Source organism: Charadrius vociferus, unplaced genomic scaffold (genome assembly GCF_000708025.1).
Source record: "Charadrius vociferus isolate BGI_N301 unplaced genomic scaffold, ASM70802v2 scaffold1086, whole genome shotgun sequence".
Lineage (NCBI taxonomy): Eukaryota > Metazoa > Chordata > Aves > Charadriiformes > Charadriidae > Charadrius > Charadrius vociferus.
This window is the reverse complement of record NW_009648906.1, coordinates 329483-346611: the sequence shown is the minus strand read 5'-3', so window position 1 is coordinate 346611 and position 17129 is coordinate 329483. Positions and strand designations below refer to the sequence as shown.

General features: G+C 42.5%; 1 protein-coding gene across 2 annotated transcripts in view; it reads left to right on the top strand.

Annotated features, from left to right (window-relative positions):
* Positions 1–11260: 11260 nt before the first annotated feature.
* The window catches only part of KIAA0319 (KIAA0319 ortholog), a 44299-nt gene continuing 38430 nt past the window's right edge, over positions 11261–17129 (top strand). For both annotated transcript variants that reach the window (XM_009887223.1, XM_009887222.1), the window contains exon 1: positions 11261–11309. In XM_009887223.1, the coding sequence (XP_009885525.1) occupies positions 11261–11309 (49 nt within the window). The remainder of the gene's footprint in view (positions 11310–17129) is intronic.

The window sequence follows — 17129 nt, the reverse complement described above, 5'->3', positions numbered from 1 at the left end:
TGCTGCCTGATGCAAGCTTTTTTTCGTGCAGTACGTGTGATTGCATCTCAGGCAGTGGCTGGATGTTCAGTACTCTAATCTCTAAAAATGGTCAATTAGCTTTGTTGACATTAGTACTTATATTGCTTGAGCCAGTCTCTGCCAATCAATTTGTGAACAGCCCTTGAAGGCTATCGTAAATTAGATGCACTTATGTAACTTCTAAGTCTGCTTTTGTAACACCATAGTCTTTTAATACAAAAATATTACCTGAAATCCTAGCACGTTTGACTTCAAGTGTCAGGCTGTTGTTTCTTCTACTGTATAGTGTACTGTTAATTAATGAAGGTAATAGCAATAACCTGAGGACCATAAAACAGAAAGTTTGCTTTTCATTTTAAGTGAGAAATTTGCTTTTTACCTTTCAGTGGTGCCCAGCGAAAGGACAAGGGGCAATGGGCACAAATTGGAACACAGCAAATTCCATCTCAACATGAGGAAAAACTTTACTTTGAGGGTGACAGAGCACTGGAACAGGCTGCCCAGAGAGGGTGTGGAGTCTCCTTCTCTGGAGACATTCAAAACCCTCCTGGATGTGTTCCTGTCCAACCTGCTGTAGGTGAACCTGCTTTGGCAGGGGGGTTGGACTAGGTGATCTCTGAAGGTCCCTTCCAACCCCTACCATTCCAACCCCTACCCCGTACCCCTACAAGTGAGGTGGGTTCCAGAGAACTTTTGCAGTAAAACTTAAATTGTAATGTAGTGGTTCTGCATTGTCCTCCTTCACAATGTTTGCATCGTGAGTACTATCATGTCAGAGTAAAATATACTAGTTGATTAAATTACAACAATTCAAATTGCACTGGGCAATAAATAACATAAAAGTTTTTGCTAGCCTTTCTGTAGCTGGTATTGCTTTGGCTGAAGTTGCAAAATTCTGTTGTTTCAAGACGATCTCATATTCTATGTGGCAACTAACCTCTGCATTGTGGAGATAGCAAGTGTCTGCAGTTTCCTTTGAACTGTGACCATCTCTGCATTCCGCACTTCCGAGATCAGTGTCCTAATTAGTGTATTTACAAACTTGAGTCCTCCATATCTGTAAATAATAGCTTTGATGCTTAAGTAGAGATGAAGTTACAAGAGTTGATACTTTTTTTTTTATTAGATATTAACAATTTTGCAGGTTCAGGTGTCATAAATTAAATCTTCTAAATCCTGACGCTGACTTAAATGGTCATGACTTTGTCCCATGAGAAAAAAAAAAAAGCATGTGTTTAAAATCTTGATAATCTGTGTAAGACTCTAAATCTTGTGGGTTCAAATTGTAGGGCTTTCTCTGCAGCAATGAAAGATTATTTTTTTTTTCTACTGAAGTTTGAGACTTTCAAGAATTACTGTAGTTCAGGGAATGGCACTTAAGAAAAATTGTCAAAATCCAAACAACTGCAGTACAACAATGGTGATTTAATTAATTAATAGTTCATTTTTATTTTTGAGGGCTTATACTATAAGTAGAGGAAAAAAATATTCTTTCAACCCAGTCCTAATGGCAAAGCTTTTATTGTAGTTTTAGTATAGTCATTTTTGACCTTGAACAAGTGCAAAATAAATAAATTCTTGTGTTCTGTGCTCTTGTGTGATCCAGCTTAAGCTATCTATGTGAGTATCTTCCTTCTAACTCTGCTTATAACTCACTCAAGTTTCTCCAGAAGCATCAGCCCTCACCTGCAAATTATACTTCTGCTGCAAAAGGATGTCTCAGTATCTAGTTGGAGCCTGCTGTGCAGTGCAGCTTGCTGTATTTATTGCTTTCTGTCATTGTGACACTTGAACTAGGGAGCGGATTCAGACCACACAGGCCTTCCGTCAGCTGTCGGAGAGTAACAACTTTAAGCTTTGCAAGTTTGAAAAAGATTCATACTGCATTTTCTGCATGTGTGGGTCTCCTTCTTCCAGGCAGTCTGCTAAATCTCTTTTTTTTCATCCAAAGCACAAAACTGATGTTATGTACACCCACTGGGTAGTTTTCTTCTGTGGTCTGTTTTCCTGTTAGGTAGAGAAATTCTGAAATACTCTTGATGGAGGCTTAGGACGGGTTAGATAAAAATCCAAAGGAAGATGTAAAGATGCTTTGTCTTGCCTCTGGGATCTTCAAGCTCTCCCTTTCCAGGTCTTGCTTTGTTTTCACTGCAGAGTACATAGTTGATGATAGCAGAGAGAATTCATAAGTGAGGCCATGTGCTTGTGAAAAGGGAGAATATATGGATGCCAAATACGTTGTTTTAGAGGGATTGTCCAAGAGTTTGCCTCTCTTCTAAGGGGACATATTTCTGTTTCCCTGGCTTGTCAGGGGGCATGCAGGGCACTCGGATGTCTAATGACTTCACTCTGCACTACTAGCTCTTATTGAGGTTAGTTTTTGATTAGTGGGTACCCCCTCCCCACTCGTCTGGCTGGTCATAGGGCTACACAAGTCATAGAATCATAGAATGGTTTAGGTTGGAAGGGACCTTAAAGGTCATATAGTTCTAATCCCTCTGCTGTGGGCAGGGACACCTCCCACTATACCAGGTTGCTCGAAGCCGCATTCAGCCTGGTCTTGAGCACTTCCAGGGATGAGACCTCCACAACTTCCCTGGGCAATTTGTTCCAGTGCCTCACCACCCTCCTAGTGAAAAATTTCTACCTGATATCTGTTCTAAATCTACCCTCTTTCAGTTTGCAGCCATTCCCCCTCATCCTGTTACTACATGCCCTTGTAACAAGTCCCTCTCCAGCTTTCTTGTAGGCCCCCTTCAGATGCTGGAAGGCTGTTATAAGGTCTCCCCAGAGCCTTTTCTTCTCCAGGCTGAATAACCCCAACTCTCTCAGCCTGTCTTCATAGGAGAGGTGCTGCAGCCCTCTGATCAACTTCATGGTCCTCCTCTGGATCTGCTCCAACAGGTCCACATCCTTCTTGTGCTGAGGACTCCAGAGCTGGATGCAGTACTCCAGGTGTGGTCTCATGAGAGCAGAATACAGGAGGAGAATCCCCTCCCTCGCCCTGCCAGCCACACTTCTTTTGATGCAGCCCAGGATAGGGCTGTCCTTCTGGGCTGCAAGCATGCATTTGCCGGCTCATGTTGAGTTTCTCATCAACCAGCGCCCCTAAGTCCTTCTCCTCAGGGCTGCTCTCAATCCATTCTGCACCCAGCCTGTAGTTGTGCTTGGGATTGCCCCGACCCAGGTGCACACTTGGCCTTGTTGAACTGCATGAGGTTGGCATGGGCCCAACTCTCCAGCCTGTCCAGGTCCCTCTGGGTGGTATCCCTCCCCTCCAGCACATCGACTCCTCCACACAGCTTGGTGTTGTTGGCATACTTGCTGAGGGTACAATCAATTCCACTGTCCATGTCACCAACAAAGATGTTAAACAGCAGCAGTCGCAGTACTGACCTCTCAGGAACACCGCTTGTCACTTGTTTCCACTTAGATATTGAGCTGTTGACAATGACTCTTTGAGTGCGACCATCCAGCCAGTTCCTTATCCACCGAGCGGTCCATCGGTCAAATCCATGTCTCTCCAATTTAGAGACCGGGACGTTGTGTGGAATGGTGTCACATGCTTTGCACAAGTCCAGGTAGATGACATCTGTTGCTCTCCCCTTATTCACCAACAGTGTAACGCTGTTACAGAAGATCACCAAATTTGTCAGGCACGATTTGACCTTAGTGAAGCCGTGTTCACTAATGTGTTCTAATCACTTCCTTATTTTCTATGTGCCTTAGTATAGTTTCCAGGAGGATCTGCTCCATGATCTTGCCAGGCACAGAGGTGAGACTGACTGGCCTGTAGTTCCCTGGGTCTTCCTTTTTTCCCTTTTTGAAAATGGGGTTATGTTTCCTACTTTCCAGTCAGTGCGAACTTCACCAGACTGCCATGACTTTTCAAATATAATGGAAAGCAGCTTAGCAACTTCACCCACCAGTTCCCTCAGGACCTGCAAATGAAGTAGTAACAATCCTGAATTATTCTGACCTTTTCCCACTTATTATTTTATGCCATAATATGTTGTAAATCCTGACACTACTAATAATGTTTTAATTTCTCAGCAGAGCACTTCCACCATTCATTCGTGTTTTTTAAATACTTTTTCTTCTGTGTAAATAATTCTTGATACCATATACCCCTGCTAAGCGTCTCACCTTTAGGATTTCCACTGTTGTTTGCTCTCTCCACACACCATTAACTTGCTGTTTGTGCCCTGAACTTGACTGAGGAAATTGATTTAGAGTTGGGATGTAATGCCAGTCTAATGTCAGCCTTCAACAAGACCTGCAGGAGTCTTTCTGAATAAAGCAGAGATGTTTGCAGTTATAGCTCTATCCTGTAGAAGCAATAACTTTCCATCAGTAGTTGTGGTTTGTTTTCAAGTATAGGTACCTATTGTTAGAAAATTGTGAAATTGCTGAAGGTGACTTTGCACAGGTCATAAGCATTTATGGCTCTGATATCTTCCACATCTGCTGAAGGGCTTGAAAATGATCCCCTTTATTTTGATGCCTAACCTGTGGCTGTTGCAATGATGTGTGTTCATACAGTACCTGTTAATGTTAGAACTAGCACCCTCACATGTCCTGAATTTTTCTCTGTGCTATTGGGGACAAATTCCACTGTCATGAAGTTCTTTTTTTCTTTCTTCCACAGTATTAATACAATGTTAATCCTCAGCTGTTAGCTAACTGGCTTGGGTATTAATGCATGTACAATAGCTGATGAAATAACTAATTTGAATTCTTCACGAGGGATGGATTTCCTGAAGGATTGGCTTGTATTATGTTTAATAAAAACATTGACATATATATGTGTGTATATAGACACTTTCATTAAGTTCACTACTGCCAAATCAGTAGTGTGTTCATTTACTCAGCCATTCTGCTTTTTATAAGATGCTGTCAGTTCAAAAATAGTGGGTTTGCTTTAGCTGTGGCTTGAGTTTCAGATGCTGTTTCAGTATTTCTTTTGGCATGTTGCCTAGCTGTGCTGATGACCAGAAGGTCAAAGAGGTGAGAAGCCTGTTTGCTTTTCCCACCGATGTTCGTGTGGCTGGGTCCAGCCTTCAGGGCCCTCGCTCTCCTGGATGTTTCCGCTGTCTGGCATTGCTCCCTGGCTGCTTTCACGACACCACTTGTTTCTGTCTCTGATTTTGTTAGCGTGAAGTGGTTCTGCTACACCTTTTGTGGGGTACCAGCATACTGCCTTATGCTGTACTTGCTGTTCTGCAGCTCTAGGCTTTGAATGTATTCCGAGGTACAGGTAATTCAGTCTGTACGTGTTCTTACTGTTATAGCCCTGGCCTAATTATGTGTAGGAGGTCGCAATATAGTTCTGCTTGGTAGATCCCTTTCTCTCTCTAAGGGAGAAAATTACTTGAGTCTGCATTAAAGTCCAGGTGAACCAAAATTCAGAGTGAGATTTGGGGGGGACAATGCAGGCAATTCCTTTTCCTTGGAAAGCTGTTGTACTTCCTGTGTTATCTACCAACAGATGTTGTGGTCCTGATCAGCAACTGAGTATGTTTAATAGATCGTAAAGTCGGTGCTTGTGTTGAGGGATCAGTTCAGAATTCCGCCTTCTCCTGTTGGCTAGTGCACCACCAAAAGTTGCCAGCTGGAACAGAAAAATACGGCCTTCAGAGTAAGGCAATATATGTATAATATGTATATATTTTTTCTATACCTGCTATATACTTCTCAAGGCTGCCATCCCTCATCTAGCTAAGAGTGCGAGTCAGACTTGAGCTCTTAAGAGCCAAGAAATTCCAAAGTCAGTACCAGCAGTGCTGTCTGCTCGTATTGTTACAAAAATAACAGGCTGTGTGGTATCAGTGAAGGATAGAGATTCAGCTAGAAAGTTAATCCTGTGGCCTTAGTTATGTTTAACTGCTGGAATCTCATGGCTGGCCGCCTTCTTACATTTTAATGTCTCTTGTGTTTGTATGATGAAACTTGGACTTGTGGGAAGAGTACAGTCATGGGGAAGATAAGAGGAGCATTGCATGCATAGACTGCAGCCACATTTAGTCTCTTAACTGTTTAAGAAAGCACACAGTTTCTGGTGGTTATCTTCTCATTTGTGGATCAGAAGCTATGCACTGAATTGTGCCTACGTGTGCTTTGTGTCTAAGCTTGATCCTAATATCAGGAAATGTAAGCTAGTTTTGCAGTGAATGCAAGTTCTTTTATTATGTGGAAATTAAGCATCAATAGATGTGTAGCCACAAAGAAGCACAGGAGGGCATAGTGCTGCTTTTGTACATTCAGTGTATCCTCCCATGATGAGTCCCATAAGGATTCAATGAAAATAGTGCATGCAATACAAAGTCTGGCATTTTGTAGCTTTGTTAACTCATATTTTCTTAATATTATTAAACAAAAAACAAAACCCAAACACAACTGTTTGCTACAAGCATTTGTGTTTCTGAACTCAGGACAAGTAATGCTGCAAAAATGTTGATCATTTGCATGGTCTCAGTTTTTTTCTTAGTGTTGCTAGAAGTAATCATGTGGATGCCTCAGTCAACTCTTGTGTACCATCTAGAAGCTGCTACTTGTCTCCTTTTAGTGGCAGTGAGATAGTAAAGTTGGCCTTGCAGAGGAAAAAAGCCTATAAAATAAACAAAATTATTTTTCTGCCTTCTGATCAGGGTTAATGCTGACCTTGTGATGTTCTGGTACCAAGCCTGACGCATTTTTCCTAAGGCTAAAGGACTGAAAGTCTGTCTTAGGCATCTGGTCCATTTGGCTGCTTCTGGGAGTGAGTACAGGTTGCAGCAAATGCACGGTTATCTCACAAACCTTGAGTTTCAGTAATAAGCTCTTCTGGAAATCATAATTTTTGGTGGCTAACAACTTTCCCAAATCTAGGCAGATTTCCATAGAAACAGGAAGAAGGCTGTGTGTGAAATTATTATATTACCATAATAATATCTTACCTCCCCCTCAGTCTACTGAGGTATTTGGGGCATATATGTTAATAAGCTGGAAATACTTATAGGTTGTCCATCCTATCTATGTTCCTCTGTTCTCATTCTCAAAAGCAACAGAAATATTCCAAAAACTGTTTAAAGATGAAGTTTATAAAAATGGTATTCTCTGTATGGCACTCTGGTTTAGTTTGATTGTTCTGAAATAAAACACTAAATAAAGATAATCACTTGAGTAGCGTATTAAAATGATCAGCATGGGCAGGTGGGTTCAGCATGCAAGTGGGTTCAGCTGGAAAGGCCTAAGAAATCATCTGTTTTCAACTGGAGGTTACTGTGTGCCTAGCTGAGAGCCAGAGTAGATTCACCAAGGGATAGTCATGCTTGACCAGGCTTTTAGTTGTTTCATTCTAGAAGTCTGGCGTGGGGACAGGGGAGGACAGTGGATATTGCCTACCTTCACTTCAGTAAAGCTTTTTACACTGTCTCCCATAACATCCTTGAGAGAAGCTGTTGAAGTAGGGGCTGGGTAAGCAGACAGTGAGGTGGATTAAAAACTGTCCGAATGGCTATGCTCAGGGTGTGATGGTCAGTGGCACAAAGTCTAGGTGGAGGCCAGTAACTGGAGATATACCCAAGGGCCCAGTCCTGTTTAACATCTTTAATAATGATCTGGATGATAGGGCAGGGTGTACCCTCAGCAAGTTTGCTGATGACACAAAACTGTGAGGAGTGGCGGATGGGCTAGAGGGTTGTGCTGCCATCCAGAGGGACCTCGACAGGCTGGAGAAATGGACTGACAGGAACCTCATGAAGATCAGCAAGTGGAAGTGCCCATGGGGAAGAACAACTCCATGGGGACCACCCAGCAGTAAAGCAGACTGGCAGAAAAGGGCCTAGGGGTCCTGGTGGACACCAAGTTCAACATGAGCCAGCACTGTGCCCTTGCTGCAAAGAAGGCTAATGGTATCATGGGCTGTATTAGGAGGAGCACTGCTAGCAGGTCAAGGGAGGTGATCTTTTGCCTCTACACAGCACTGGTGAGGCCACACCTTGGGTACTGTCCAGTTCTGGGCTCCCCAGTACAGGTCAGATACAGAGGTATGGGAGAGAGTCCATTGGATGATTAAGGGACTGGACCATCTGTCCTGTGAGGAAAGGCTGAGAGAGCTGGGGCTGTTCGGCCTGGAGAAGGCTTGGAGGTACCTCTTTGGTGTTTACAAATACCTGGAGGTAGGGTGTAAAGAAGATTGAGCCAGGTGGTGCCCAGGGACAGGCCAGCAGGCAACAGGTGCGAACTGATACACAGATTTCCTCTGAACATCAGGGAATACTTTAGCACTGTGAAAGGGTGAGCAAGTACTGGCACAGGTTGCCCAGGGAGGTTGTGGAGTCTCCATCCTTGGAGATACTCAGATCTGTCCGGACATGGCCCTTGGCAGTCTGTTCCGGGTTGCTCTGCTTGAGCAGGGGGGTTAGAGAAGGTGACCTCCAGAAGTCCATTCCAACCTCAACCATTCTGTGGATTGATCGTGTGAGTCTGCATCATTCATTTTAGTGCAAAATGAAACAATTTCATTTGCATCACCTTTTCCGTGAAATAAAAAAAATCATATTCCTTGTTGTGGGACCTTCAGGACTCACTTAAACACTCTTCCCCTCCTATGCTGAAGTGCTCATTTCTGATCAGTTGCTGATGATACTGTACCCTGACACTGCCCAGGGCTCAGCCATTTCAGCGGCTGCATTCTAAATGGGCTTAAAAAAATAAGAACTTTTGGGCTTTTTGTCTGTTAGAAAACCAGATAACTTTATCGTTGATGGAAGGACATAAGTGCAATTGGGGCATGCAAAACAGTCAAAAATGGCCCTGTTGCTGAAGCATTTGTGTCGTAGAAGTAGTAACTGGAAGCATCCAGACAACCTATTGTGCTTTATAAGGTGAAGCCTTACTAAATTAGTCCTGTTCACTACAGAGGAGCACAGCTATCTGTATCTTGTCAGAAATTGCTTCCTGAGCGAACATCTAACTGCAGATAACAAAATATTGTTGTTCTAGAAACAGTGTAATGTTGTTGTGTGGTGCATTTTGGTTTTTTTGGTGACAGTTATTTCTTGTCATCAGAGATAACTTTTCTAGTTGTGCAGCGTATGAATAAATTGGGAGACCAGCTTACTCTTCAGTGTTCTGGCTGCTTTGCAGCTGTCTTAGGAAGGGGACTTTCTGTTGATGCTGGAGACAACAAAGGCCACAAAAGTCAAGTTATCTTGTTAAATCAGGTGTCAGGCTTTTGGAAAACTAATAATAGGCTTCCCTGGTTTTGCAGGGAGCTTGCCCAAAGCCTTATAATTTTGTACCTGGGACTCATTTTTAAATCTAATTTATTATTTTCTGTTTTTCCCTCTTGCTTTAGTAATGTTCTGTGGTTGTTTTGCTTATGTCTTGAGCAGACTTGAGAATTTGTCAGAGTCCAGTACTCTCTGACCAGGTTCTTTTAGATATTCCACGTGATGGAAGGTGTAATGTTTTAAGATCAGATTTACTTATTTGGACACACTTGATGTGACACGGGATTTTTGATTTAGTGAAGTAGTACAAAATATACTGAAACCACAATGCAAATGTACGTTACGCTTGGCAAAACACAGTAATGGCAGTACACAGTTCAATTGCAATACCAATGTGATTCCCATTACCGGTCTGTATAATAAGCTCACTGTCGCAACACTGGGCATCCTCCGTCACTGGGAAGGAACGTGTGGGTTGAAGCCAGCTCAAGCCTGTTGCTCTCTTCAAAATTCTTGTTAGTTGTTCAGTTTTTATTGGGCTGAGCCACATACTCATTTGCTGGTCTGGCTCGCTCAGGGGGGACACGCACAGTCTTTAATGAACTCAATGGGAGAAACATTTACACCATCCTTTTGTCCACTCAACTGTTGATAGGTGTTTAACACCACCTAAAACAAAGGCCAACCTCTGGTCCCCTTTGTGTTGAGATAAATACATGACTTGCTTTGCAAAAGCTGTGGTCAGCCACACTGTACCTTATTCCCTGAGCTCCCTGGGCACGTTGCCCTTGCCCATTCTTGCCTCTGAGCCTTCTTCCATTGTAGGGGTTTATTGGGCAGTCACAAAAGGACAAGTTGCAGACCATGGTCCAGCTACTCCCGTTTATTGGGCAGTCACAAAAGGACAAGACCATGGTCCAGCTACTCCTGTGCTTTACAGACATGCCATCTATAAAAGATCCTTTCTCAGAGAGCAGAAGTCCAGCTGCTGAGCTTGTAGGGTTTCTACTCCAGTCAGCCATAGCAAGAGTAGCACGTCTATGTAACTTCCTTCTTCCTTTTGCAAGGAAAAAAAGTGAGATGGTGTTTTATAATATAAAATCATGTGTGGTAAGGAACCTGCCAAGAGCAGCCAGTTAGCAGCATTTCTATCATGTGTAGATATAGGCAGCTGAAATATGAAAGTCATTACCTTTACCAAGTCAGGTAGTGAACATCAAAGGGAATTGACTAGGGTACTCTGCCGTGAGAAGGGCTGTTCTCCAAAAAAAAGCACTGCTTGCATTTTCATTTACAGGAGTGTTTTTTGGTTAAATATCTACTTAGGATCCTTTATGTGGGGGGAGTTGTGAGTTTGGCTAAACTAACTTTTTTCCTTGCATGAGTAATGTTGCTTTGAACTATTCATTCCTTGTTAGACCTATTAGTTGCTTAAGCTGCTTTATTTGGAGAATTTAGAGAATCTTTCCATAGAAATTCTGTAGAAGTGTCTGCTTGCATTACCTTGATAGCTGGGAGAGAATAGGTTGAAGGCTGACTCGAGCTGACTTAACACTGCGTGAATTTTCGCATGGATGATACTGTCCATGATTCCTCAGTTAAGGGTGTCTGCTAGTTTCTGCTTAAAGTCAGAGTAAAGTTAGGGTCTGGATAACTGGATAACAGAATATTTGTGGGTTTTGAGGTACAGGCGGCCAAGTGTGCAAATCTTTCTGATTTCTGCATCTCCAGCGAATGCAATTTCCAGGTAGGTAATTTGTTCTGTATTTTCAGCTTGCCTGATCTACCATGTCATCCATCAAGATGTCAGGAAGTAATAACAAAGCCTGCATTTAACCTGTCTATTGGCTTTTACTGTGACATTCTAATTAATGCTCACATCTGACCTGTTTTTTCCTGTGCTGTCTATTGCAGTGCTTCATGGCCACAGCAGGGTAAACAGCATTAGAGGAAACCAACATTAAGACATATAATTTCCACACAGCTGGTTGGAAAAGCAGTCGTCACTGCCTTCCTGGTGCAGTATGGCATTTGGACTTGGTGTTCTCTGCCTGTTACTGTGGGCAATAACAGGTAGGAGTTTACTTCTTGTGTTTTTGAGTCACACAGAACAAGTCAAGGAAATGCTCCTGGAGTGTGTATGCAGGTGTGAATGAAATATGAATAAGGTGAGAGCTGGGAAATCTTTTGACTCCTCAGTGCAGAAAGTTCTTCTAAGGTACAGCTTCATAACTGGCAGTTGATTGCCATGGAGGAAGGCAGTTGTGAGTAGCTGTTTGGAGCCAGTTTCAATAGGGCTGTTTCAGGGGAGGTGCATGGGGCAAGAGGGGGTAGTGGGAGAGTTCAAAGATTTCCTTATCCTTCTCTTGCAGGACAGCAATTTAAGAATGATGTATTGCTTGTGTTCTAAGCTACCTTCTTCTCGTGTATCATAGGGTGGTTGATTTATGAGAAGCATAAATGCATTTGTTTACATGTCACCTCATCATCCGCTCTTACAGACATGCATTTCCTTTCAAAGACCACAGGAGAGTCCTGTAAGGTTCTGCTTCAGCCACAGAGATAGATTATTTCCATAATCAGACAGATGAAGAATGATAGTAATTCTTAATACTGCCTCTGTGTCATAGTGAGACTTAATCTGGTGCAGCCAGTTTTCACATGGCAACTACAGAACAACATAGGCAAACATGGAATTTATTTCTCTAAAGGACAGTGTTTGAATTCTGGCTGTAGAGATACTGGCAGTATCTATATTAGCAGGAATTGAGAAAATAATACTAAGTTATCTGGCTTTCATCTCCTGTAGTATAAACAGGTTTGGCTGTTCCATGAGGGAAAGTCTTGCTGATGTGCTAAGCCATAAATTGAGTACTGATTTGGAAATGTTGGGGAGGGGCATAGGCATTAACTACAGCTGTGCTTGTAGCTGGTTTGAAGTAGTCCTTAAGATCCCCCTGAGGATCTCATAGTGCCAAACTTTTTGAGAACATGGAGCTGAGTTTTTTTGTTGCTGTAGTAAACAGTAAGTATGCTTTTTGGAAATAAATAAAATGCTCTCCTATGAGAATATTGAGTACATTGCTGTAGGGCCCATGCCAGTATCTTTAGGAAAAAAAAACAAAACCAACACAGCAACTTCAATAGAAGGCAATAATGTGCAGTAAATACTGAATTTTGACAGTAGAGAAAGTCACAGTTTTGTGCTTTTGATAATGCTATGAATTGTTGGCAAGCTGGAATTTCCCCCATGTGCACATAGAAAGTCTTGTTTCCATTCTTTAGTTGCAATTTTGCTGTGCTGAGAACAAGACCATTACACTCAGACTGTATATACACTTGGCTGTATTCCAAGCCTCTCCCTCTATCTGAGGTACCAGCACACAGTGTTTAGGGCCTAATACATTCTAGTATCACATAATATTTCAGTATAAATTTTAGTATTTATTTATTTCCATCTTGATAATTTGCAGTATTTTCCATCCAAGTAATATTAACTCTAACTAAACTCGAAGGTATCTGGTAATTTCCAGGATATGTTTGCTGAAATACATCAGTGGATGCTCACCTTTGTTAAGTCAAAAGACTTCTTTTTTATGCAGGCTTTAAGGTGAATTGACTCAGGTTCAGGAAGTTTCTACATATTAATTCTGCGTTTTTTCTCTGTACATGAGCACAAGCGTGCTCCTAAAGGTTTCTACATGTTCTACATGTTCATTCTGCATTTTTTCTCTGCACCTGAGCTTATGCTTCTAAAGGTTACTTTTTCTTTAAAAAAAAAAAATTCTTACAACTTCTTTTAACTTAAGATAACAAGGCTGACTTAATGTAAGAAAGGCTTGACATTGCATAATTGAGAGAATAGAGAAATGGGATCATTAGTTAATATCTTCAGAAGGATATTGAAGAATATGCTCTGGTTTGTCAAAAGAAATTGAGGTGGGCTACTCTCTCCTGTTTAGATTACATTTATTTGTTGGTTTTTTATTTTGTGCATGGTGGCTTTTGGCTAATAGTGTTTAACTGCTTTTAATGACTGTGGTGGGTTGACCCTGGCTGGCTGCCAGGTGCCCAGCAAGTTGCTCTATCACTTCCCCTTCTCAACAAGATGGGAGAGAAAAATGTGATTAAAAGCTTCTGGGTCGAGATCAGGACAGGGAGATCACATACCAATTACAGCCAAGAGCAAACCAGATTTGACATGGGGAAGTTAATTTAATTTATTGCCAATTAATCAGAGTAGGATAATGAGAAGAAAGAACAAATCTAAAACCCACTTTCCCCAACCTCTGCCTCCTTCCCAGGCTCAACTTCACTCCCAGCTCTTCTAACTCCTTCCCTGGGTGGCTCAGAGTCATTGGTAATGAGGGTTGCAATCAGTTCATAATGCTTTGTCTCTGCCACTCCTTCCTCCTCACACTCTTCCACTGCTCCATCATGGGGTCCCTCCTATGGGATACTGATCTTCACAAACTTGTGGGCTCCTCTCCGTGGGGCTGTGGTTCCTGCCAGGAGGCTGCTCCAGCATGAGCTCTCCACAGGGGAGGTCACAGCCTCCTTCAGGGCTCATCCACCCGCTCTAGCATGGGGTTCTCCATGGGCTGCAGAGTGGATATCTGCTCCACCGTGGACCTCCATGGACTGCAGGAGGACAACCTGCTTCACCTTGATCTTCAAGGGCTGCAGGGGAATCTCTGCTCTGCTGCCTGGATCACCTCTTCCCCCTCCTTCTTTGCTGACCTTGGTGTGTGGAGAATTGTTTCTCTCTCATGTTCTCATTCCTCTCTCCTGGCTGCTACTGTTGTGCAGTGTTTTCTATTCCTTTTGAAATATGTTGATCACAGAGGTGCTACCAGCATCGCTGATTGGCTCAGCCTTGGCCAGCAGTGGGTTCCTCTTGGAACTGGCTTGCTCTGACATGAGGGCGCCTTCTGGTGCCTTCTCACAGAAGCCACCACTGCAGTCTGTTTCCCCCCACTGCCTGATTACCAAAACCTTGCCATGTAAACTCAATACAATGAAAACCAAAGCAGGCTGATCACCTAATGGGTACATATATTTACCACTGACTAATGTTGGTGCCTCTCAGGAGGCTTGAGCTGGATGTGGCAATGGGTATTAGTGTGTACCATGTATGCCATGTGCCATGTATGCCATGTACCATGCCTCTGTCACTAAGCATCTCATGCAATTTGGATGATTGGCTACCTAAACATGTGAATGCAGCTCCTAATTTCTCCACGTAGGCATTCCTTATAATGCCAGTCTCATTTCACTGGCTTATATCGATTCATTGATGAACTCAGTTCATATTGAAATAGATTTGAATTATTCTGGCCATTAATAAAACTCAATAGCTAATGCATCCAAAAATGATTTCTTTTTTCGTGTGAGAGATAGAAGACATTGCTTTCCACCACGGAAACAACAGTACTTTGCAACTGGGAATCCCAACACTTTGGAATCCATTCAGTCTAGCTCTCATCTTGAGTAGACATATTCTAATCTGGCATTTGAGGCACACCTTGCAAATACTGCTATGGAAATACATTTCTGCAAATATAATAACATTTTCATGGCTGACTTATTTTTCTCATATTGTGTGTTCATTTTGTGGTTCTTTGTTCTGAGATTAACCACTCCAAAGAAAATACAAAGAGGAATTGGCAGGTAATTGCAGTCACAGGTGTTGTTCAGTCCAGTGTCCTTTTTTTTAACGCCATGCAGCCCAGGCATAGATTATATGACCTCCCAGAGTCTTTGCTGGACATCAGCAGTATCCTTTTCTTTACTCTAGGGTAGGGTGTTTCTAAATACATTATAAGCTGTCAATTTTCAACATATTTCACTGCTGCTGCTCTAGGACTTTGAAGAATAAGATGAATACCCTTTTCTGCCCATGTATCTAACGCATGAAACACAGGCCAGGAGTGTCAAAGGACACTCTAAGACATAGGTATGCCTTTGAAATGACAGTGGAACAGCTAGCCTGGGGTCACAGTGCATTCTTTGTTACTTAGATTGTCATGGCTAGATGTTCTAGTAATGTGTTCTGGTTCACACAGGTCTTTTCAGAGAGACACGATGGTGTAGTGCCTGGTTATGATCTCTGAGATTATAGCGAGTTATGCAGTATGCCAGGTTAGTTCACATTTTCCACGTCTCTGTTGAAGTGGTCCGGTGTTTCCTTGTGGAGGTATGTAATGGCTGCGCCCGCGCACCTACCCTTCTAGTCTCCAACTGCAAATATCCAGTGTCATTGATGGGACAGATGAGCAGTCTGTTGAGTGATTCAGTGTGCTTAGATGCTCATATGTAGATTAGAGGGAGAATGGGCTGGGGGTTGGATGAATCATTTTTACAGGCACAGATGTGGTTTGGGCACCTTGGGATTGTGAGCATATCCATGGCCTGGTTGAAAAAAAAAAAAAAAAGGGGTGGGGGGAAGTGTTCTTTAGGGGTGGGATTTTTTCTTTGGTTTTTTTTCTTTTTTAAATAGCTCTTAGTTGATTTATCAGTGACAAACAGGGATGATAATAATTCATGGAATGAAAGCAATAGTTGGAGAGGCCCATCAGACCTGCTTAACTAATTAGGGAGCTTTGACAGATCCTGGACACAAGAAGTGAATGATAAACATCGTGAAGGCTGCTGTAATGGCCACAAAAGCTTTGCAGCTCATTGTTTGTAGATGTAACTAGAATGCTATTGGCTTTAGCTTTGTCTTGAGGATTAGCTTTTATGTAACTGAGCTTTTTTTTTTTTTTTTGGTCTATTTGTTCTCCTTCTCCTTCCCTTGCAGGGCTTAATCTCTAGTCAGCATCCTTACTGAGGCCTGAAAGAGCAGTTTGGTATCCCAGATGTATCCCTGTATAAAGACCTGTGGAGACTTCAGGGAAAGGGAGAGGGAACACTAAATAACCTAAAAGCAGCCTGTAGAAAAAGAATGAAAACACATTCATGGTGTACAGAGATGTTAGCTGTTGCTAGAGGAACTGATGCAGTGACATTTCAGATGTTGAAGAAGTTCTCAGTAATACGGCTTTTCTGGTTTCCAGGACAATACTTTCTATAGGCCCTTACTAAAGCTGCTGGAGTGTAAGCCTCTTTCAGCATTTATGATGTAAAGCGTGCTTTTTAGGGGTTTGTAACTGCTGTGGAAACTGGCTCTAGCTTGAAAATTTGAGTTCAAGTTGTCCTCTTAGGTGACTGCAATTACAAATAAGTTATTTTTATTTTGCTTCCAGAACCTTATAACTAACTAATACAGCATCTTTCCTCTCAAAAAAAATCACCAAAATGAGGTAGAAGTTACTTGGATAGATAAAAAAAAATAATCATTAACCCTAAAAATAGAATGGAAGTAGTTTGTTGCTTAAAGAGAGTGGAGGGAGTAGATGTCAAGAAGGTGGAGACAGTCCTACTCTTCCTGTAGGAAACTGCTGTAGGACCTTCCGTGCTCATGTAGTTCAGAGGCTTTCAGGCTGTGAGAATAGTGTGCCACGTGAGCTTTCAGTGCTGTGCTGCCAGCAAGAAGTTAGTGGGAGGTGATTCTGGTCAAATGTGACTTTTCTTGGTGCAAGGACTGAATCTGAGCTCTTCTCCTCTATTGCACGTTCCCTCTTGCCCCTTCTTTCTGCTTCTTGTTGTACTGTTCGCTGCTAGGGAAAACAAATAGACAGGGGATAGTTCTGTCCTTGCAGGGTTTCAGGCTGGGGTAATGAGCCATGATGAACCCAGTGTTAGTACACTGTCACAGTTTGCTGCTCACTGACTAAAGAATAGTTTCCTCCAGGTCATTCAGGTGCTTATGGTTGTGTGAGCCTGCCAGAGAGGGGGGAGAGCATCTGTTAGGTTTTGCAGTTAGTCTCCGTGTCCAGGTCTCCAGCCAGC